At 47.3% G+C, this 23759-nt stretch overlaps 1 protein-coding gene across 7 annotated transcripts in view; it reads right to left on the bottom strand.

The window, feature by feature from the left end:
• The window catches only part of LOC135183863 (integrator complex subunit 6-like), a 54261-nt gene extending 35244 nt beyond the window's left edge, over positions 1-19017 (bottom strand). For all 7 annotated transcript variants that reach the window (XR_010305742.1, XR_010305743.1, XM_064159124.1 and 4 more), the window contains exons 1-2: positions 18387-19017; positions 18218-18295 (exon numbers count right to left, since the gene is read on the bottom strand). Coding sequence is in view for 5 of the 7 variants with exons in the window: in XM_064159124.1 (XP_064015194.1) it covers positions 18218-18295; positions 18387-18497 (189 nt within the window). In the remaining 2 variants the exon portion in view is untranslated. The remainder of the gene's footprint in view (positions 1-18217; positions 18296-18386) is intronic.
• Positions 19018-23759: the final 4742 nt, after the last annotated feature.

The following is a 23759-nucleotide window of genomic DNA, read 5'->3' as shown; positions in this document are numbered from 1 at the left end:
GCACTCATCACCCAGCCTGTAGTCATGCTTGGGACTAGCCTAGCATAGGTGCAGGACCTTGCACTTGGCCTTGCTGAACAAGGTTGGCTTGGGCCCACCTTTCCAGGTCCATGTGGCTGACACCCCTTCCCTTCCAGGCCACACAGCTTGATGTGACTGGCAAAGATGCTGAGGGTGCCTTGATCCCAGTGTCCAAGTCACTGCCAAAGATGCTGGAGAGCACTGTATAATGTTATAATCTCAGACACACCAGAGCTTACCTGTCAGAATGACTGGCTTTTAGTTTGACCAGCTGATTGGGTTGGATTTTGTTAACCAGTACCACATTTTCAGGCAGCATGGCTGTGTCCAACAATTCTTAGCACAACGTGGTCAGCCTGAAGGGGGAAAGGCCCAGCACAAGAACCCCAAGAGCAAAGCAGTCTCTCCTGATTTCCCCAGCCCAATGAAATCCAGGGAGCTGCTTTTTCTCAGGCTGCAAGTCTTAATTTTTAGTACTTCTACAGACCATGCCAAAACCAAACAAACCAAGCAGAACTGTGGAGTTTACTGTTCACTGGCTTGCTTTCAAACCTGATGCAAAAATTCTAACACTGCTAAAAATAATCTTCAAAGTAGGAAAATAACTTGCAACCCAGCATGCCAATCACAAGTCTGTCACAGTAAGGACTCAAAACTTCTTTAAACAGATGGGTTTTTTTAGAGCTCTGCTAATGGTTCCCTAGAAAGAATTGGATTTTTAGATATTACAACTTGCTTAAAGCATATGAGTTTCTCAATAATTATCATAGAATCAGTCGTGGTTGGAAGGGACCACAAGGAGTAGGCAGTTCCAACCCCCCTGACATGCCCAGGGACACCCTACCCTAGAGCAGCCTGCACACAGCCTCAGCCAGCCTGGCCTCAAACACCTCCAGCCATGGGGCCTCAACCACCTCCCTGGGCAACCCATTCCAGCCTCTCACCACTCTCCTGCTCAACAACTTCCTCCTCACCTCCAGCCTCACTCTCCCCACCTCCAGCTTTGCTCCATTCCCTCCAGTCTTGGCACTCCCTGAGATCCTGAAAAGTCCTTCCCCAGCTGCTTTGTAGCCCCCTTCAGATCCTGGAAGGCCACAAGAAGGTCACCTGGGAGCCTCCTCTTCTCCAGACTCAAGAGCCCCAACTCTTTCAGGCTGTGCTCACAGCAGAGCTGCTGCAGCACTCTGAGCATCCTCCTGGCCCTACTCTGGACACACTCCAGCATCTCCACATCTCTCTTGTCCCAGGGGCTCCAGAGCTGGATGCAGTACTCCAGGTGAGGTCTCAGCAGAGTGCAGCAGAGGAGGAGAATCACCTCCCTGGCCCTGCTGGCCACACTTCTGCTGCTGCAGCCCAGCTTCTGCTTGGCTTTCTGGGCTGTAACTTCCCTGACCCAGCTTCAGCAGCTTTGCTACAAGAATTCTAGCAAACACAAAAACCATTCTGGTCATCCCAGTTTTGCCACAACACAACTTAGCAAAGGAAAAGAGGAGGTGCCAGGTGCCTCTTTTATCCATGAAGGGCAGGGTTATGCTGCTTGTTAGCACAAAACAATCAGTGCTATGGCTACCTTTGTGCTTTTTATTTGATGTTCAGAGATCTACTGATTAGAAACCCTGCAGAGGAGAACAAAGGAGCTGACCATGCTATAAACATTGTGTGTACTTTTACTTTTAGGACTTCTGAAAGTTAAATCAGTCAACACCACACAACCTACATCACCTACTAATCTGCTCCTCACAGACGCCTGCCTGCACTCTGCAAATGGGCAGAGGGAGTAACTCCATGAGACAGACATTGACTCCTCTCCAAATACTTCTGAATGCCATTCTTGTGGCAACAGAACCCTCAGGTTCTCTCTGTATCTGGGCTGCAGAATAAACTGTGCATTCAAAGTTACCTTTCTTGATATGCTTTTTCTAAACTGAGGAAGAAAAAATGTCAATGTGGAACCCCTCCTTCTGTTCCTCAGTAGGATCATAATTAAAGTTTACTATAGATTGAAATAATAAATTAGTATAGTTATTTTTTCTCCTCAGTATCTTTTAGGTCCACTGACCTGGGGCTTTTTTCTCCCCAGATGGAGGAACTCTAAGGAAAGTTTCTATGTACCTATCAAAGATAAAATAGTTTTCAGCATACTGAATGTTCACATTTCACTTGGTTACATTATCTTGGTTACATGCCTGGAGAAGAGGTGTCTCAGGGGTGACCTCGTTGCTGTCCACAACTACCTGAAGGGAGGCTGTAGCCAGGTGGGGGTTGGTCTCTTCTGCCAGGCAAGCAGCAACAGAACAAGGGGACACAGTCTCAAGTTGTGCTGGGGGAGGTCTAGGCTGGATGTTAGGAGGAAGCTCTTCCCAGAGAGAGCGACTGGCATTGGAATGGGCTGCCCAGGGAGGTGGTGGAGTCTCCATCCCTGAATGTGTTGAAGCAAAGCCCGGATGAGGCACTTGGTGCCATGGTCTGGTTAACTGGATAGGGCTGGGTGCTAGGTCGGACTGGCTGAGCTTGGAGGTCTCTTCCAAACTGGTTGATTCTATCTATCTTATTCCAGTACCTGTGCTCTCTAGCTACTTTTATGCAACCTACCAGTCCTGTCACCATGCAGTATCGAACAGCCCTTAGCAAAGAAACTCACAAGATCAGTTTTTGTGCTCTTGGCACAGGGCAGGATCACAACACCCACCTCTCATATCTGAGATTAGCATACCTCCAGTACAGAATGATACTGGCACACAGGCCTGCAGTAAGCTTATCATCAGGGCAGTGCTGAACACACTGAGCCAGCTTGGATCCAAGCTGTACTGTCCTGGATTTGAACGACTAGAGAATGCTGGTGGAGGTACCTCAGCAGATTTCACTGCTCTCATGCAAAGCTTGTGGGGAAAAGAGGAAGGTCTGATGGGACACCAAGCCAGCTGTGTGCACTTGCTAGTGCTGTGTCAGGCTCTCCAGCACACAGTAAAATCATTTCTATTACTAGTTTTATTCCCCACTCTTCCAGTGTCCCATTGCTTTAGACAAAGGTTTGAAATAGGCAGCTGCTACCCCTAACCTTTGCTGTATCAAAGATTCTAATGCAAGGATGGAAGAAAAGACAAAAATACATCTTGGGTAGCAAGCCAGGGGAGCCTATCTTTAGCTTTTCACAAGGAAATCTGGTTTTGCAAAGCAAAACAAGGGACAGCTTCAGAGCAAAACTTGGCTATGAACCCCCTGCAGGCAGAAGAGGAACAAGTCCTGGTTGCTCAGCAGGTACACGCTGCTGTTTGCTATGAGATCAGCCTAACAAAAAGCCACCTTTTCACTTTTCATTTGAGGAGTATTTTAACAGACAGCAAATTCACAGCTTTAAACTGCTTCTTCAATGAGCCCACAGAGTATTCAAGTACAGTGAAGAGTCTACAACAGCATTCATCACTGGGTCCCTCCTTACATTTGAGTCAGTCACAGGTTATCATTTTATGACCGAAATGCTGTGAATAGTAAGAAAATTGTTTCTCCTTCAATTTATTTCTGCTAGTTTTATAGAGCACTCAAATTGAAACCTAGTGGTCAAGTGCTCCTTTAAATCCTGGGAGAGGGTGGGTGTGTTTAAAAGAAATTATCATTTTAAACAACATTTGCTTGAGTCTCAAAACAGTCACAGAAGTTTAACACAGGTAAAATGTCTCCAAGAGAACAGAAAGGCATAAACTGCTTCAAGACACCTCCAGAATGCCTCTGTAGAAAGACTCTCAAGTAGCTGATTGCTTTAATCCCACAAAGCTGAGACCTTTTTTGCACCAAATTTCTACCAGAATGCTATCACTTCACTTGATCTTGCACCTCCATCCTTTTTCAGGCATCACAATTCCCATTCCTTCAGATCTGGGATGGACTATGCACCTTGACCACAAACACAGAGCCTTTCCTCACTCATTTTTTTTCTCCTACACAACTAGAGACGGCTTTAGTACAAGGAAGAACAGGTCATGACCTTTAGACCAGCAAGCAGTGAAGCACAACCAAGGCAGCAGATTCTGAGGGGATGACAGCCACATTACTTCAGAACAGCTGTCCTGTGGCATAGAATGGTTTAGGTTGGAAGGGATCTCAAGGATATACTTAGGGACTCCCCAGACAGTGCTTGAGGAGCATCTTCTAGCTTTCTTTCATCCAAAAGCAACCCAGCTGTTACACGCCAAGGCAGGTCTGCAATGTAACCTGAGGTGCACAGGAGATCCCCTTAATTGCTGATTCCTAAGCTGAGTTCTCCTGAGGGTGCAAAGATTAATTCAGACTGGACCAGCTCCTTTTCTAGAGTATTTATTAATGAAACCAAGATCAGAAGTGCATTCTGGTGTGATCTCTAACTGTTATTGACAATCACTTCAGTTTTTCTTCTCCAAGATACCTCCCAAAATAATCACACTGTAAGAAACAAACTCAGCCAAACCACACCAAGGTGGCTGATTGTCCTTTTAAGATGACTTTGACATTAAACAAGACACTGAAATGCTTTTACATCAATAAGAATTGAATAGCTTTGTGTAAGAGCAACTCTTACTAATCTTTAAGCATAATGTCCATGGAAAACATTAGTAGAGAGTCTCTTAAGGTCTAGTTACAAAATGACTACTGTGGCCTTCTGGTAAGGTTGGCATTTTTAGAGCAGCAATACCTTCACTCTGTTAGAAATGTCAGAGATACTCAAAGCTCAAACTATGCTTGGAATCAAGTGATAATAATCAATGCCAAGCAAAGAAAAAGCCTGTGCTACCTTTTCATGTATTACCTGCTGCTCCTGCTTTAACCCATTGCTGGGTGTAGCTTTTTGGGTTTGACAGCTACACTCACACCACTTTTTTGCTGCCCAAGGATGAAAGGATCACACATGAAGAAAGGAAAGTATAAATACCAAAGGCATGATGGTAGCACTCAGTTTCAAAAAGCATTCTTGTTTAAAGAAAGGCAAAAATATCCAGTTTATAAAAAGCAGTATTTGAGACAAGCTCAGACATTTCAGTAGAGTTGAAGCAGAATGAAGTTATGTTTCAAAGAGCTAATGGAGGGGGGAGCACAGATGTGATCATGCAGTCTGCAGCTCTAGGACAGTAAGCAAAATGAGTGGCTGAATGCTTCTGTTCAGCAGTATGGAGCACAAACCCCATGAGGAGAGGCTGAGGGAGCTGGGGTTGTTTAGCCTAGAAAAGAGGAGGCTCAGGGGTGATCTCATTGCTGTCTACAACTCCCTGAAGGGAGGATGTAGCCAGGTGGGGGTTGGTCTCTTCTGCCAGACAAGCAGCAATAGAAGGGGACACAGTCTCAAGCTGTGCTGGGAGAGGTCTAGGTTGGATGTTAGGAGGAAGTTGTTGTCAGAGAGAGTGATTGGCATTGGAATGGGCTGCCCAGGGAGGTGGTGGAGTCACCATCCCTGGAGGTGTTCAAGAAAAGACTGGATGAGGCACTTAGTGCCATGGTCTGGTTGACTGGATAGGGCTGGGTGCTAGGTTGGACTGGATGATCTTGGAGGTCTCTCCCAACCTGTTTGATTCTATGATTTGAGAAATGTTACTAGAAGTGTATCTAAAACACTGTCAAGAGGGCAAACAGGTAAAACACAGATGTTTCAGCCAAAAAACAAAACCCCTGCATTTACCCACAGTGCCAATTGCTCTTCTAAACCACCAAGTGTACTTTTCAGTTGGCCTCCTGGCCCCTGCCTACTCCCAGCATGGTTGGAAAAGTCACAAGGAACAAAGGCAACAGCTAAGTGGTTATGGAGTTTGTGCTATCAACACAAGAGAGGCTTCATGGCACATGTTGGGCAATCAAGTGTAAGAGAATTAGTGATGAACTTCTAGCTGTAGAGCCCAGAGCTGAGAGAACACAGCCTGATGCACACTTATCTTGAAAACTGGATGCCTGGCAGCAGCTAAAGGCACTGAGTGTTCTGGCTCAACAGATGCAGATTTTCCCACAAAGCAGAGTTTAACTCCACCTCCCCTCCAATAAAACCTTACCAGCTCTACTGCTAACATGCTCTGAAGACCAATACTAATGCATTATTCTCACTTCTAAGCAGAGCATAGCAACACCAGTTTAAACACACTGTGGATCTTTGTTCAGTCAAATCAGTGATTCAACAACATTCATCTCATGAGGATTTGTAAGGGGTTTTTTTAATATCCTTTTACATTTAAGAGTTTAAAACACATCTCTGAAAGCACAGCCTAAGCAAGATTCATCTTCACCTTCAAAAAAGCAAAATTCAGGTGTTTTGAAGCACTGCTGTAGTTGTTCTAGGCTACATTTAACACTTCTGGTGTTGCTTTTCTAGGAGGGTGCACAGGAGCCCAAGCTAAGAGTCACAGTAGCTGGGTAAAAATGAGATTGGTCCTTCAGTTACTTAAGTTCTTACAACCTTATCTGGTAGTAAGCAGTTCAAGTTTCAGAGATCCTGTAACTGCCAAATCTTACACCAAAAGAAACTTTCTTTCCCTGCAAAGTGAACACATGGATCAATAAAAAGCCTACAGGCAAGCACAGATTCTGATCTGCACAACCACCAAGCCTCATTACAAGACTCATTACTCTTTTCCTGGCACCTAACTAAAACCTTAACCCTAGAGCACACTGCTTACAGCTGAAACTGGTGGGTATGCACTAGACTGTTTTTCTGGCTAGTGTAACATCAGTTAAGAAAAATGCAAAGCAAAAGATTCCTGATTTGCAGCAAAATATTTAAGTGGCAACGTTGCAAAGACAAAGTTTATGAAGGAAAAAAAATATCAAGACTAAATCTACAGGAGTGAATTACTTAAACAACCACCTGCTTTTAAAAATCAGAACAGCAGCAACTGCTCTTTCCATTGGGTTTTTTTTTTTAGCCTTCTATTAAATAAAAGCAGGGATATAGGAATTAAGGATATAGAATGGGAACAAGAGAATTGCTTAGCACTGCAGACATCCAGAATATTCTCACTGGGTCCTGGAGTCACACTGCTCCCCCCTTCAAAAGAACTCATCTTCAGAAGTCACAGAATCATATGATGAAGGAGGTTGGAAGAGACCTCCAAGCTCAGCCAGTCCAACCTGGCACCCAGCCCTGCCCAACCAACCAGACCATGGCACTAAGTGCCCCAGCCAGGCTTGGCTTCAATACCTCCAGGCACGGCCACTCCACCACCTCCCTGGGCAGCCCATTCCAATGCCAATCACTCTCTCTGACAGCAACTTCCTCCTAACATCCAGCCTAGACCTGCCCTGGCACAGTTTGAGGCTGTGTCCCCTTCTTCTGTTGCTGCGTGCCTGGCAGCAGAGTCGAGTCCAAGCCCACCTGGCCACAGCCTCCCTGCAGGCAGCTGCAGACAGCAATGAGCTCTGCCCTGAGCCTCCTCTGCTGCAGGCTGCACACCCCCAGCTCCCTCAGCTTCTCCTCACAGTGCTGTGCTCCAGGCCCCTCCCCAGCCTTGCTGCCCTTCTCTGGACACCTTCCAGCACCTCAACATCTCTCTTGAATTGAGGAGCCCAGAACTGGACACAGCACTCAAGGTGTGGCCTGACCAGTGTTGAGTACCAGCACCCCCAGGTCCCTTTCTTCCTGGCTTCTCTCCAGCCACTCTGTCCCCAGCCTGTAGCTCTGCTTGGGGTAAAATGAGTGTTTACTCACTTTAGACCCCATGAAAAACCCAGGTTACACAGGTCTAGGCCTTCCTCAGCACACAGCAACAAAGAAGAAATCTTATAAAAAAACATCCCTGTTGTATGTGCATCTCAAATACTAACAGCACAAAACATGAGGGAGGCAGCCAAGAAAGATTACATGTGGCAGGAACCAAACACCTCACCAAGTGTCTCCCCTTCCTACAAGACATCTCCCTACAAAACTACAAGTAGGTAGATGCAACTCAACTGTTTTGAGTTCACATTTTAAGCTTCTATTTTTAAAATAAAAGTGACCTTTGCACTCAGGATGACTTAAGCCTCTTAGTGCAAATATATCTACTTCTGTCTTGTTTATCCTGTAGTCTTAAGGGCTTACTTCTTTGAATGTATTCAAGATCAAATAAAGAATAAAAAGATGAAAAAGTCAATTGCTGCAATGGCTAAAAACAACAGCTGTGGGTATCCATTCCAGGCTTCTCTCACCTCATCAATGGTATGAAGCAGCAACACATTTCAGATGAAAAAGCAACCTTGGAGTTTGCAGATTGCTGCAGAAGTGAAACCTGTTAAAATAGTCTCATTAAGAATTAACACAGCAATGAAGACTCTCCCTTCCCTTGATGTCAGGTAGCAGGTGAAAGCACAAGTTTCAAGTATTTAACCAACTTCAAAACCTGTAGTTTTTAGTAGTATTTTGTAGTTTTGTGTAGTACTTAACCAACTTAAAAAACTGAGTGCTGTATCCAGTTCTGGGCTACTCAATTCCACAGAGATGTTGAGGTGCTGGAGTAGGACAAAGAAGGTGGTGAGGGGCCTGGAGCACAGCCCTATAAGGAGAGGCTGAGGGAGCTGGGGGTGTACAGCCTGCAGAAGAGGAGGCTCAGGGCAGAGCTCATTGCTGTCTGCAGCTGCCTGAAGGGAGGCTGTAGCCAGGTGGGGTTGGGCTCTGCTGCCAGGCAAGCAGCAACAGAAGAAGGGGACACAGTCTCAAGCTGTGGCAGGGGAGGTCCAGGCTGGATGTGAGGAGGAAGTTGTTGGCAGAGAGAGTGATTGGCATTGGAATGGGCTGCCCAGGGAGGTGGTGGAGTCGCCATTCCTGGAGGTGTTGAAGCCAAGCCTGGCTGGGGCACTTGGTGCCATGGTCTGGTTGGTTGGGCAGGGCGCCAGGTTGGACTGGCTGAGCTTGGAGGTCTCTTCCAACCTGCTTGATTCTATGATTCTCTGAACTAATGATAAAAAATGGCAGGCAAGCTGAGTTTGGCCTATCTTATCTCCCAAGAAGTTAATTTTCTAAGCTACCCCTCCATTTAAAAATCAATTCCTGAAAAAAACCTTCTAGCATGAACTTGGATTTGTACAAGAGACCTCTACTTCAGAATGCAAAATACTACTTCTAGAAGAATGAATCCATCTGATTGTTCCTGGTTTGGTCTTCTGAAAGAGAAAGGTACACCCAAAATTCCTTAGTGCTTTCTCCTTGACATACCTGTTCCTGCAAAAGGATGTTCACAACAATTCACAAGCAAAAGGCAGACAGAAAGCAGTCACTCAGGACAGGGAGAAAGATGCAAGACCAGCATGCTTATGCATGTTTAAAAGCATTTTAACATGCTTTACACCACCCAACGTGTTATCTCTCAAGAAAGAGAAGGAGTTTTTAAAGAATGCTTTCTAGTGGAACATATTTATTACCATTAGAAGCTAAAAGGAGCTACAGTACTGTTCTGCATGCTTGCTACAGGGATGGCACCTGGTAATTCCAGTTCTCAGTTTAAGACTGGACATGCACTGCAGTATGGAATCATAGAATCAGTCAGGGTTGGAAGGGACCACAAGGATCAGCCAGTTCCAACCCCCCCTGCCATGCCCAGGGACACCCTACCCTAGAGCAGGCTGCACACAGCCTCAGCCAGCCTGGCCTCAAACACCTCCAGCCATGGGGCCTCAACCACCTCCCTGGGCAACCCATTCCAGCCTCTCACCACTCTCATGCTCAACAACTTCCTCCTCACAGCCAGCCTGACTCTCCTCACCTCCAGCTTTGCTCCATTCCCCCCAGTCCTGGCACTCCCTGAGAGCCTAAAAAGTCCCTCCCCAGCTGCTTTGTAGCCCCCTTCAGATCCTGGAAGGCCACAAGAAGGTCACCTGGGAGTCTCCTTTGCTCCAAACTGCACAGCCCCAATTCTTTCAGTCTGTGCTCACAGCAGAGCTGCTGCAGCCCTCTCAGCATCCTCCTAGCCCTGCTCTGGACACACTCCAGCATCTCCACATGCCTCTTGTCATAGGGCTCCAGAACTGGATGCAGTACTCCAGGTGGGGTCTCACCAGTATATCAAATACAAACCTACTATTTGCCCCAACATTCTGTCCAATTTAACTATCCAGTTCCAAAAGAGGTGCTTAATTAAAAACACAGCAATACCAAAAATTGACACACACAGAACACACATCCTTCCTCCTAGGAATTAAGTGTTAAGGCAGCTAAATAGAAGGCAGATAAAAACTGGGAGTGGATTCTCAAATGTGTTATCCTCAAAAAGAAGACAATCAGGCTTTGCATGAGCACTCCCTAAACAATTCAGTGACTCCTGTTTCCATGTTTCAATTCACTCTGTTTAACAGAGGAAGTGCAATTGTTGGCTTCTCATGTGCCTATCATCTGCTCCAAGCCAGCCTTCTGAAAACACATCAGTTCCATGACAAAAACCCAAGCCAATCACAGCAGAAGTTGTACTGCAAGACTGGAGGAGGAGTGGTGTCCTTAGTACTTCACAAGCAACAAAAGATGTTAACATTCAGAAATAAAACCATTATGACTGACTTGAAACCTGTGGAGCAAAAGAGGAAAGGCTCCCTCTTCACTGAGCAAAAAGACCATAGCTTCAGCCCTCAAGAACAAACACTGCACAGCAAACCTACTTACATTCAGTCCTTCAGGACTATATTTTGCTTGTGGAAGTTTTTTTAATGCCTGGCTAATAGGCTTGCTAAGTTCATTCATTATTTACAGCCTATCTGGAGAAAAAGATAGGCCTCTCCCATTTACTTCGGTTTTCTTTCCCCTTTGCACCTCTCCACTATCAGCTTCCCTCTGGCCCCTGCAGCTGCTATCTGCCTTGCACAAAACGATTCTGCCTGCATAGCTCACCAGCAGCCAGCAGTCCTCCAAACCAACTTCCAGCTGTTCAGACATCCTTTGCATCCTTTGCCACAGCACGGGTCAGACCACCAAGTACTTGCATTTGCCAGAAGCCAGATGCTTTACATGTAAAACTGATGAGGTTTGGTATCCCAAGGTTCCTGTAAAAGCCCAATCACTGTAAGATTACTCTGTGGATTCGCTACAGGTTAGCTGACTAGGTTATTACTCTACTAGTGCTCCCTGACAAAAGTTCAAACACAAACAAATGCATTTCTAAGCACCTCAGGCAGCTCTCCTGGAGATCTCTGCCTCAAAGCCAAAAGGTTCCACAGCTGGGTTTCTCTTTCTCCCTGCAGCTGAGGGTCAGGAGCACTGATCTGATTTAGAATCATAGAAATCAGCGCAGGTTGGAAAGGACCACAAGCATCATCTAGTTCCAACTGCCATGCCATGGGCAGGGACACCCTACCCTAGAGCAGGCTGCACACAGCCTCAGCCAGCCTGGCCTCAAACACCTCCAGCCATGGGACCTCAAGCCTCTCCCTGGGCAACCCATTCCAGCCTCTCACCACTCTCCTGCTCAACAATTTCCTTCTCATATCCAGTCTGAATCTACCCATCTCCAGCTTTGCTCCATTCCCCAAAGTCCTGGCACTACCTGATAACCTCAAAAGTCCCTCCCCAGCTTTATTTTGTAGGCCACTTCAGATCCTGGAAGGCCACAAGAAGGTCACCTGGGAGCCTCCTCTGCTCCAAACCCAACAGCCCCAACTCTTTCAGTCTGTGCTCACAGCAGAGCTGCTGCAGCCCTCTCAGCATCCTCCTGGCCCTGCTCTGGACACACTCCAGCATCTCCACAGCCCTCTGGTCCCAGGGGCTCCAGAACTGGATGCAGGACTCCAGGTGGGGTCTCAGCAGAGCACAGCAGAGGGGAAGAATCCCCTCCCTGGCCCTGCTGGCCACACTTCTGTTGCTGCAGCCCAGAAAGCCAAGCAGAACCTGGGCTGCAAGTGCACACTGCTGGCTCCTCTTGAGCTTCTCCTCCACCAGCACTCCCGAGTCCCTCTCCTCAGGGCTGCTCTCCACTCAGTCACTGCCCAGCCTGGATTTGTGCCTGGCATTGCCCTGACCCAGATGCAGGACACTGCACTTGGTCTTGTTGAAGCTCATGAGGTTGGCTTGTGCCCACCTCTCCAGCCTGTCTAGGCCCCTCTGGATGGCATCCCTCCCCCCCAGCCTGTCTGCTGCCCCCACACAGCTTAGTGTCATCAGCAAACTTCCCAAACATGTCGATTCAACATCTGTCTTGCAGTACAGCCACCTCCCTTTGCAGAGTCAGTGGCAATCAGTTGCATTCTACACCAGCACAGCTTTTAAGCAAAAGCAGTTTATAAAGCAGGCAAAAGCTTTTGTATCACTAAAAAAGAGACACCAAAGTTATCCTCCTTGAGTCTGGCCTTATGAACTCCCTGTTGTGAAGTGTTGTTTCAGTATGATAAACTATCAGGTTATTTACATATAGCAAGTACTCCAACAGATGCACAGAAGAGCCTTCTACAAGTTTCTTATTCCAGCCTCTAAGGTATTCCAATCCAACAGCAAAATCAAAGGTCAGCAAGCTCAACCCCTCATGAGGATTACAGGGAAACAGAAGGGTTGCTAAGAGTCCATCATGAAAGACTGTTTCCACAAGAGAGCTCTTCAGCACTGAAGCATATGTTCAGACTAGCAGAGAACAGCAACATAATTGGAGGCATCTTCCCCAGCAATTCTGGTTGGTGTTTCTCAAGCAGTGAAGTGTTTCACATACCTTGTAAGGGTTTTGAGCAACTTCTCAGACTGTCATGTTTGTATTTCTAAATCCAGATTGAGGCAGCCCATTTATTGTGCAGTCACTACTGAATCTTACACTTGGTGTAATACAAATCAGAAAGATGAAAAGGCACAATACCAAATTCAAACACCTGGAGTTCTCTGACTTGTGGCCAGATCACCTATGAAGGTCAAACTACAGTCTCACAAGAACAAAAGCCAGATTTCTTTGACCCTGTCATAAATAACACTCCTCAAGCAGGGAGAGAAGACTTTGTTACTGCTAGCAGCTACATCTCAGAAGCTCAGAGAGCTGGAGCAGCTCTGCCATGAGGACAGACTGAAAGAGTTGGGGTTGTGCAGGCTGCAGAAGAGGAGGCTCCCAGGTGACCTTCTTGTGGCCTTCCAATATCTGAAAAAAGCTGGGGAGGGACTTTTTAGGCTGTCAGGGAGTGCCTGGACTGGGGGGAATGGAGCAAAGCTGGAGATGGGTGGGTTCAGCCTGGCCATGAGGAGGAAGTTGTTCAGCATGAGAGTGGTGAGAGGCTGGCACAGGTTGCCCAGAGAGGTGGTTGAGACCACATCCATGGAGGTGTTTAAGGTCAAGCTGGATGAGGCTCTGGGCAGCCTGCTCTAGAGTAGAATGTCCCTGCTCATGGCAGGGGGGTTGGAACTAGCTGATCCTTGTGGTTCCTTCCAACCCTGACTGATTCTATGATTCCACAATGGAAGAGGGCAATCCAGATAATCAGAAACTTCCCATAAGACCACCACTGGGTTTTAGCTCTGGGTCTGAACTTCCAAGTGCAGCACAAATCCACAAGCAGAGCACAACCTGCAGGATGTGAGGTTTACCAAAAGAAGAAAGAGACTAGAAAACAAAACAAAAAATAGCTAAACCTTCCTTTCTTTTCAAACAACTCTTTTCCAGCTGAGATTTTAGCATGTGCTGCCTTTACAGAGGAATCCAGGTAGATCTTGCTGAAGCTTCCCTCCCTCTTTATCACTAAACCCAGGAAATGTTTGGGAGAAAGGAGCAGGTGAGAATAATCCTCCCTTCTCTCTTTATTTTCACTCTAGCACCATCACATCAGAGAAAATAAACCAAGCAATGTGCCTTAAGGCTCAGACTATTTATATGATGTGCTTAGATGTGAAAAAAAAACATTTCAACACCAAGTTGGGATGCTGCAAGTGTGTCTGATTGCAAAATAAACTAAGACAGAAAAAGCCCCAGAAGACCCTGACTGCCACACCAAGCCTCAGCACGGGTCTGTGAGCCACAGGCCGTGGGAGCTTGGGAAAGTGCTCTGCGGAGCTGTCAGCAATACGCTTGGCCTGTTTTCACCTCCCTCACCAAGCATTCACCACCAGCCACGGTTTGCAGAGGCATGGGAAGGGTGGGGCTGGCACACAGGGCTGGAGACATTGCACCACCAAAACAGGGATGGGATGGAAGGAGCTCTAAGTCCTCAAAACAAGGACTGAGGGAGATAGGGCTTGGAGAGGAGCCTGAGGAGTGACCTCATTAATGGTTATGAATATGTAAAGGGTGAGTGCCAAGAGGCTGGAGCCAGGCTCTGCTGGGTGATGCCCAATGCCAGGACAACGGGCAATGAGTGAAAGCTGAGGCATAGGAAGTGCCATGGAAACATGAGAAGAAATTTTGTCACTGTAAGGGTGACAGAGCACTGGAACAGGCTGCCCAGAGGGGTTGTGGAGCTTCCCTCTCTGGAGATATTCCAGACCTGCCTGGATGTGTTCCTGTGTGACCTGGTATAGGTGACCCTGCTCTGGCAGGGGGCTTGGACTGGGTGAGCTGTCAAGGTTCCTTCCAGTCCCAACCTTCTGTGAGGGACATACCAGGTACCACATTCACTCAAAAAAACAAAGCATTGTGCCAGACAGTGAGGCTGATCTTAAACCAGTTTTTCATCACAAGAGAGATGGATACACATGGGACAATAAATTCCTTCAATACTTAGACTGAAGCACTGATGTTGCAGTTGTAATAGACACCTGCCACAAGCTACTGGTTACAGTAGTTTCTCTGTAGGTATCACCAGTTTCCCAAGCCTGCCAAATACCCCAAATGAGACTAGACCGCCTCAGTACAGTGTTGCTAACACACCACTAACCTCATAAAGGTTCACTGGACACAACTGCTGTTTTCAACTAAAACCAGTGAAGGAAAAATGCATTATAGATATTAGGTTGAAAATTCTTGCCTCCTGAAATAGCAGACTAATTTTCCCTCTTGTTCTTTTAAAACAAAAAGTTGGAGCCAAGACTCAACAGAACTCACAGGTATCTTTCCATTGATCCTACACAGCATCAACTTTTGTTTGACAAAGACAGGTTTATACATGTTTTAAGATGCTTTTAAAATACTGACCATTTGTCTGTTATGGGAGAGCATTTTGGAAGCAAAGCCAGGAGTTGTAAACAGCTCTATAACTCCTGGCACAAATCACCATCTATACATTACATAACAGACAAGAGCAAAGCAGCTGATGAGGTTCCAAAGCTGCCAGAGCGGAATTGAGATTCCTACCATCCCTAGCTCACTGCCTCCTGCTCCTCAGGACAGTGCCCTGCCTCTTCTTTAAGGTACATGCCACCAGAGTTCTCTGCAGAGCCACACTTCAAACTCAGAGACTAAATAATCCTGTTTTCAAAAAAGTGGCACAAGCAGAGAGCTGCAAGCAGGAGTGACTGGGAGAGGAGCCACAGGTCTCGTCAATAATTTCAACCCCTCCATACCAAAGACTGTTTCAAAACCCTTCTCTTACTTGCAGAGATGTTAGTAAACCATCTGTGTAATAGCAGGACACTTTCACTTAGCATAATACCAGGAGATGTGTGGGGTTCTGACATCTTGTCCATCATAAAAGAACCAGCACTGTTGATTTAAGACACTTGAAGGCTACAAGGAAGCAGGCTCTGGAACAAGAACACCACACTCATCTCACATGCACTCCTGCTCCAAGCTGAACTTCACAGAATCACAGAATGACTCCCAGAATATCTCTATTTCCTAGGTGGTCTCAACTCCACAAGATTATTTCCCCTCAATAATTTCAATGGTAACCTTGAGAACCTTCTGTGAGATTATAAACTTAGTGTAAATGTTAAAGAACACTAAGAGGATGAAGCTGCCACTGGCCAAAACCAGGTGCTACTGCACACACTTGGAAAGCAGAATTGCAAACCAGATTCACTTGTCAAAGTTTTCCTTCTCTAAATCAAGGGAGATAAAGTATCTAACTACAGCAGCATTAGCAAAGAAGCTAAACTTAATTTCTTTCACAAGCATGTTTTAGGTGTAGAGTATCTGGTCTAGACCAGAAAGCTCTCCTAGAACAACTATGGATGTCAGAACACACAACAGAGTGGCATCATAAATACTAGTAAAAGGTCTTGGGAACACATCTTCAAACAGGAGAAGAACCATGTTGTTGCTCTGCTTGAGTTAAGAGGCAGGATGACAGCCTAAGCACATTAATTTCTGCCATTAAGTCTTTATGTATTAGCTGAACTGATAGTGTGAACATCATTATTATAAAGACCTATTTATCAGTTCCTACACAAGCTACCTAGTTTTGAAAACAGTACTTTAAGGCCCAATTTACAAATCAGCATGCTAAAGATAGTCACAACAAACAACCACCACACACATACACATGTGTGAGGAGACACCAGCACGTTAAAAGAACCCAAATGCTTTTTACTTTATTTTTCTTCTTGGCTATTTACTATATGTCAAACTTGATTGGATACTGTGATAGGTATCACAGTCTCATTTATTCCAATTACTGTTTACTAAAACTAGGGACACAGTCAGATGGTTCCTTAGTGTATCAGAACGTATGCAGATGCTCATTAAACATAAGAATCTTGCTCAGCAAAGCTAAGTGTATATATATGTGGTAATAAATAACCTGTTGGATTTCCACCCAGACCTCCAGCATTTCACTGAATCACCAATGTGCTATTCCACTGCAGTGCAAAGGTTTTTTCTTAGGAGAAAAAAAAACTCCTCTTAGGAGGAAAAAAAAATATGAGAAAGCTCCAGTTAATGCTAATAAAGATTCGAGTTTTGCATTCAGCCATTAACATGGATGGGGAGATGGAGGTGTGTCTTTATGTCCAAAAAAACCCCTCCTAGACAGACCTAAGTCTTTTGAGAGCAGGTTTCTATAACTCAAGAAGGATGCTTTCAACTCAGAGAAACAGGAGGTCTTCCATATCTTCTTCTAAAGAAACAAAAGGTGCAGTAACAAAGAAATATTGTCTCACTAAACCACTTCTGTCACTTCAGAAGCAGGCTGTACTTTTTAGCTGTGTAAATGTACAGCTGATGAAAAGAGCCAAGGCTCATAGGTCTTTGATAATTAAGTTCTCACTATCAAAGATGTAAATAGACAGCATCAGTGAGCACAGTTGCTTTTACAACTTCTCTTCAAGAAGTTTTAGCTAGGGGATCTAGAGAGGTTTCTCCTTTTTTCCTCTGGGACGATCAGGAACGATTTTTTACATTAATCTCTTCGGCCTTCAGAGCAGGAGCCAAAGGCTCAACAATTACAGTCACTACTGCATTGGTCATAGGAAATACAGTCCTGACCCAGGACTATTCAGGAGGTCTCTCCAATCACCAGGATGTCTTCTGTGGCATGTTTTATTTAAATATTCTAATTAAATTAGGCATTTTTCATCAATAGGCTTCAGTTTAAAGGGACGCAACCTAGATTGTTTCTTTTCCCTCATCCCACAACTCCGTGGCTCAGTTGATGTGATGCACGGCACGGCCCTGCTTGCCTCACCCTTCAGCAGTGAGAAAAGAGGGGCAGAAGCCAGACCTGGGGGCAGCCTCAGCGTCCAGCTCTCCGCAACCCTGCATGGAGATGCCCCCCGAATGGCAATGGCGAGCAGCTGACACCAAACCGTTCGGGCTGCAGAGCACCGAGGGGAAGAGGAAGGAGAAGACTAAATCCCAACCCCAACACCCGCACCGCCACCTCTTGCCTCGCAAGGCGGAAAGCGGTCCCGGGTGCCTCCGTCCCTAACGTCGGAGGCGGCGCGGCGGAGAGCGGCAGGAGGGCTGCGCGGCTGTCCCTCGCCCCGCCACAGCCAGGCGGAGGTTCCGCAGCCGCCAGCAGCACGAAGCCTCCTGCCCTAACTGCGCAGCGGGGCCGGATCGAGCTCCGCTGACGGGCGGCTCACAGCAGCGCGGGGGGCCGCGGGCAGCGGCGGAGGCCCGAGACAAGGCCCCGCGGGAGCCACCGCCTCACGGGAGGCGGGCGAGCGACGGCCGTGGGGCGGAGCGCGGCCGGGCGCCCGCCTCCCCAGCACGGCGGGGCGGTGAATCACGCTCCCGTCCGTCTCCTCCCTCCCCCCTCCTCCATCTCAGCAGCGCCCTCAGCCTCTCTCCTCCATACAAAAGCAAAATGTCCGCCATCTTCACAGGCTGCTGCTGCCGCCGCCGGGCCGGACCGAGCTACGCCGCGCCGCCGCCTGGCGAAGGGCGGCCCCGCGGCGGGGCCAGGACGGCCGCGGCGGGGCTAGGGCGGGCGCGGGGGGGGTTATTACCTTGATACAGTAAGGCGGCTCGTCGAAGGTAACCAGCATGTACCTGTCGCCGCGGCTGGCCGGGTCCCGGGCCCGCAGCTGCGGAGAGAGCGGAGAGAAGCAGCGTGAGCGAACGAAGGGGACGATCGGGGGCGGTGGCAGCAGAGGCCTCTCCCGGCCCAGCACTCACCTTCATGAAGATCTCCACGGCGCCCTTGGCGATATCCAGGTAGCTGGTGCCTAGATACGCCCGCTGGTTCATGGAGGCGGACGTGTCTATGAGGAAGAGGAGGATCGGCATGGTCCAGGCAGAGCCCCGGCCCGCCGGGCACCCTGCGGGGAGGAGTGAGAGGGGGGGAGCGGCTGGTTCGCTCACTCACTCCCCCTGGCTGGCCGCCTGTCCACCCGCCCAGGCTCGGCTCAGCTCGGCTCGGCTGGCTCCGGCTGCGGCCCTGGCGGCTCGCTACTGAGCTGCTGTGTTCGCTGAGACTCAACTTCTCTTCCCGAGCTTCCAGCAGCACCATGTGACCAGCGCGCACGCCATTGGCTGCCAATTATACCTGCATTTGCATATTCAGGGCGGGGGGGGGGCGGGGAGGTGCCGCCGGCGGAGCGCTCCGCGTGCGCGCCTCAGCTGTCAGCGCGCCCCGCCCCTCTGCGGGGTTCCCCGCCCCTCGCTTCAGGGGCCGCTCCGGGAGCTGCTGGGGCCCGCGAAGCCGGCGGGGCTGGCCTCAGCCTTTACCCTGTGAGCCTCCGGTAGCAGCGGTAACCGGCCCGGTTCTGTGGCTGACGCCCATAGGGCAAGCCGCTGCCTCACACCTGGACTCCCATACCGTGGCCTGTCCTGGCTACGGCGTAGCCTCGGCGCCCCACATGGTACTCGATGGCCCGGGAGCGGCAGCGGGGCTTAGGGAGGTGGGCAGGAGCTGTAGGCTGACCCTGGAGAACCGAGCGAAGGAGCTCTTCTAATCAGCTGGTGGTATAATCGCTCTGTTTCTGGCCTGCAAAGGTTTCACGTAAGCTCTAAATCCTCAGCCCTCCACAGAGGATTGTTTCCCAGTCGGGGAACAGCTACTCCACAGGCAGTGGCCTACCTGTGGCTGTTAGCAGTGCACAGAAGTGCTCACAGGGCACCCACTCCGTGAGTAAAGGCAGGGTGACAATAAAGTGCTGTAAAAACGAAAATACATAAACTCCTGTGTTATTTCCTACCACTCAGGTGAAAAAAAAGAAGAAGTTGCAGGGTGAAAGAAGTGATAAATTGCTCTGTAATTCAAGAAATGAGCTCTGTGCTCTTGGGTTGAGGTTGGATGTCGTTAGAAACCATTTAGTGAACCTGCTGTAGTTTAACTACAGCTTTAATGCTCTCCTGGTGGCTTGCTGCTGGAGCATTACAGCTTGTGAAGAGTGCTTTTCCTATGCCAGTCTTTTCCCTATGCTGCTTTCTCTCGACAGAGAAATCTCCTTAAGGTCAGGATCTGTCTCCATTGGTCCTGTAAAGAATTCATTTATTGTCAGTCTTCAGCTAGGTTATATAATCACTCTGGAGAAGGCTGAGAGGGGATCTGAGCTGAGGGCTGGGGGTCAAGTGGAGGGGGCCAAGCTCTTTTGGGTGGTGCACAGCAATAAGCCCAGGACCAATGGATGCAAACTGGAACAGAGAAGGTTTCAGCTCCACAGGAGGAGAAACTTCTTTGGCGTGAGGGTGCCAGAGCCCTGGAGCAGGCTGCCCAGAGAGGCTGTGGAGTCTCCTTCTCTGGAGCCTTTCCAAACCCACCTGGATGCATTCCTGTGTGGACTGCCCTAAGTGCTGCTGCTTTGGCAGGGGGTTGGACTGGATGATCTCTGGAGGTCCCTTCCAGCCTCTGACATTCTGTGATAAAACTGCTGTGCTCTTGAGCAGGCTGGGCTGGGCCCTGGCATACACACAGGCCCCAGCAGCCACTACTGATTGTAACTGGGTAAGTGGAAAGAGACTGGAGAAACATTTAGCACTATGTCTGCTCGTGAGTGCTTGTTTGCTTCCAGAACTCAATCAAAAAAAACAACCCACAAAAGCAGCACATAGTTGAAAATGATAATTAAGAAACTGGTGTTGTTTTCCAGCTCTTACCTTCAAAAGCTGTTTACAGGTGGGGGTTTTGTGCTTCATTTGACCAGCAGGCAGAGAGTCAGGTTTCAGTTTTCACTCTGTCTTTGTAAAGCATTCGGACAACGCTGTTGTTTCACAACACAACAGCTGAACTCTAACAAGCCCCAACACAAAGCATTATCAATCATTATGATACCTGTCTTGATTAAAATAATTAGAGATGTAAATTCACATCATTCAGGGAGGTACTTGTCCCCTTTGTCACCAAAATTCAGCGTCCTAGTACAGGACAGTGGCAAGTCTCTATTTTGCTTTTGTCTTTTTGATATTTTTACCTTTGCAAATGTTTTTTTCTTACGACATAAAATAATCTCATTTTAATGACTCAAAAGTGGATCAATTAATGGTTGAAAAGCAGCTCATTTTGAAAAGCAAACCTTCATTCTCTTTATCCAGAGACTTCATTCTCTTTATCATAGAATCAACCAGGTTGGAAGAGACCTCCAAGATCATCCAAAGACTCCATTCTCTTTCTCCATACCCTCTCCATTAGCTGCATCTGTGCAAGTGCAGCTGTTGTCAGGGCTTTTGAATTTTAACAATCGTAGCAGAAGTGCCAGGTGAGATGAAGAGAGAAATATTTTTACCCAGGTCATTAGTGCACATGAATGGAGCTGCACTGAAGGAAGTGGGATTTGAGTATCTACAGATAAAGACAAAAATGTAGATACCATATTTCTGTACCACTGCATGTTAGCCTGGGAAGCAACTCCTGGAATAGGAATAGCCTTGCTAAGGCTGAATGGAAACTAAACTATTGGTGGAAGATGCCAGCTAATACTGCTAGGTCCCAGTGCTGACAACTTGACGAGGTCACCTATGCATTTCTCTCACATCAACCAGATGAGATCAGACACTAACTTGTGCCTCCAGCTGACCTCAGCCAAACTGAACTGGCAGTCTGGAGGCCCTGTGTCCCGCAGCTTCCTCAAGTCAGGCTGTACGAAACATTAAGCAATTAGAAGTTCATCTCTTTATAAATATTTGGTTGGTTGGGGTTTCTTTTTGTTTATTTGTGTGTTTTATTCCAGACTACCAGATACCTAAAAGCCACATCTCTCACATCCAAACATAGTATTTAAAGGTCAAAATGAAACTCTCTTGCTTCCCTTTTCAGAGATTGACCTTTCCAAGGGCAGCAGCAGGCAAGGTTCTCCCTCTTTCTCTGTTGAGGGTTTTGGCTTTGAAACCTGCTCCTGCTGAACAGCACAAGAGCTGAAGTCTAGCAATTTTTTGGGGCACAATGCAAGACATTTATATAGTTCAATGAGACTTCTTTATTTTCTTAGTTGTTATTCCTGAAAACAACAGACATGACAGTTGCTACTGTGCATGAATGCAGCTAGAGTTGGTGGTTCTTCACTGCTCCTCCATAGAACTTGTGTCTGCAGCCCTGACTACCTGGCAGCTATGTCAGCAGGCACTTTGTTACAGCTATAAAGCTCAAACTTTTCTTGGTTTTTAAATTGAAATTACACTCATCTGTGTTTCTTCAACTGCCATAGTTAAAGAAATTGCCTCTGTGGGGAAATTAATCAGACCAGCTAATACAGATTAAGCTTTCCTCTAATTAAATATTTTGAAATAGCTCTTGTGAAGATGTTTTACCCCACAGTAAAAAGAAACATTCTGGAAGAACAGTTTCAGGCAATTTCTGACCAAATGGATCGGTGGAATTTTTCTTTGTTGTGCTGATCATAGAATCAACCAGGTTGGAAGAGACCTCCAAGTTCATTCAGTCCAACCTAGCACCCAGCCCTGGCCAATCAACCAGACCATGGCACTAAGTGCCTCATCCAGGCTTGGCTTCAACACCTCCAGGGATGGCGACTCCACCACCTCCCTGGGCAGCCCATTCCAATGCCAATCACTCTCTCTGCCAACAACTTCCTTCTAATATCCAGCTTAGACCTCCCCTGGTACAGTCTGGTGTATCAGGGCTAAATATTCTCACTCATCAGCAGTTAGCTGCTCTGAAGCCAAACACTGGAAAAGTCCAGGCTGCTTCTGCCAATGTTACACAGCCCCTTCTGAAAACAAATCTAAAAGCAAAGCAGTGTTCTTCAGGATATTGCTCAGCAGTGCTTTTGTTTGGTTGTTTGGTTGGGGTTTGGTTTGGTTTAGGTTTGTTTTGATTTTTGTTTGTTTTGCTAGCTTGCAACTACAGTACAAATTGCCACGAGGTTGTAACTTGCCTCTTCAGGATTTCAGCCCCTTTCACTTGCCCCACCTCCTTTCTGGAATCATTCCACTAAAGACAAACAAGAGTTTGGAAGCTTGACTCAGAACTTGCTCCTCCACTGCCTTTCAGGCATCTGGGTTTGCACTCTAAAGGACAGTAACAGAAGCTGTGGTGTAAATCCCACATTTCTGTGGGCCATCAGACTTGGTCTAAGTCTCCCATGGAGATGTGCACCTGAAATCCTTTTCACAGGCTTCAGCCAATTCAAGAATTCCATTTTCAGCTGAAGTATAAATAACAGGCTACGGAGACATCAGATAGCAGCCTGGCCACGAGGAGGAAGTTGTTGAGCAGGAGAGTGGTGAGAGGCTGGAATGGGTTGCCCAGGGAGGTGGTTGAGGCCCCATGGCTGGAGGTGTTTGAGGCCAGGCTGGCTGAGGCTGTGTGCAGCCTGCTCTAGGGTAGGGTGTCCCTGCTCATGGCAGGGGGGTTGGAACTGGCTGCTCCTTGTGCTCCTATCCAACCCTGACTGATTCAATGATTCTATGACATGCCCTGACTGCAGTAGCTTTTCTGCTGATGACTGTGCATAAATACTGCCCTGTGAGTGTCATATTTAACCACAAAAAGAGAAAACTGTGTGCTGAGGAAAGTAAGTCAAGGCAACTCTTGAGAGTTTTCATCTCTCTTTCATGCACTTTAGAAAAGAAGGTCTATTAGCAAAGGGGCAGAGTCCAGGCAGCCTGATTTTTCTCCCCCTCTCCCCAGCACAGGAGTTAACCCTTTGCTCTGCATGCTACAGAGAACCTTTTTAATGTGAGCACAGCTACTCCCCATGGTCCAAAGGTGAGAGCTAGATCACCACAGCCTGCGTAACAGCAGACACAGTTTAATTTCCATTTTTGCTTTAAAGTCCCTTTTCAAGGGCTGAGGAAGTGATTGGTTGCCTAAGATGGTGGAGTGTTTTGCAATAAGAGCAGATAAGCAAAATTCTGACAAAATGTCTTGGAGCAGACATGAAATAAATCCATAAAGCAGCACTTTGAACAGCAAAACAAGCTGTCCAGGCAGGCAAGGCTTTCTGTGTGAAAGCTGGTTTCAAAGTCCAGGAGTCTCTCCAAAGAAGAAACAACATTCATTATCAATGTTGAGAAACATTCTGACTGCTGAAAAAGGAAACCGAAACCTTCTTGGTGTGTTTAGCAAACTGGAGAAATGAGTGGCTCTAA

This window comes from Pogoniulus pusillus, chromosome 19, assembly GCF_015220805.1.
Source record: "Pogoniulus pusillus isolate bPogPus1 chromosome 19, bPogPus1.pri, whole genome shotgun sequence".
Taxonomy (NCBI): Eukaryota; Metazoa; Chordata; class Aves; order Piciformes; family Lybiidae; genus Pogoniulus; species Pogoniulus pusillus.
Note: the sequence above shows the minus strand (reverse complement) of the source record. Positions and strands in the feature narration are given on the sequence as shown.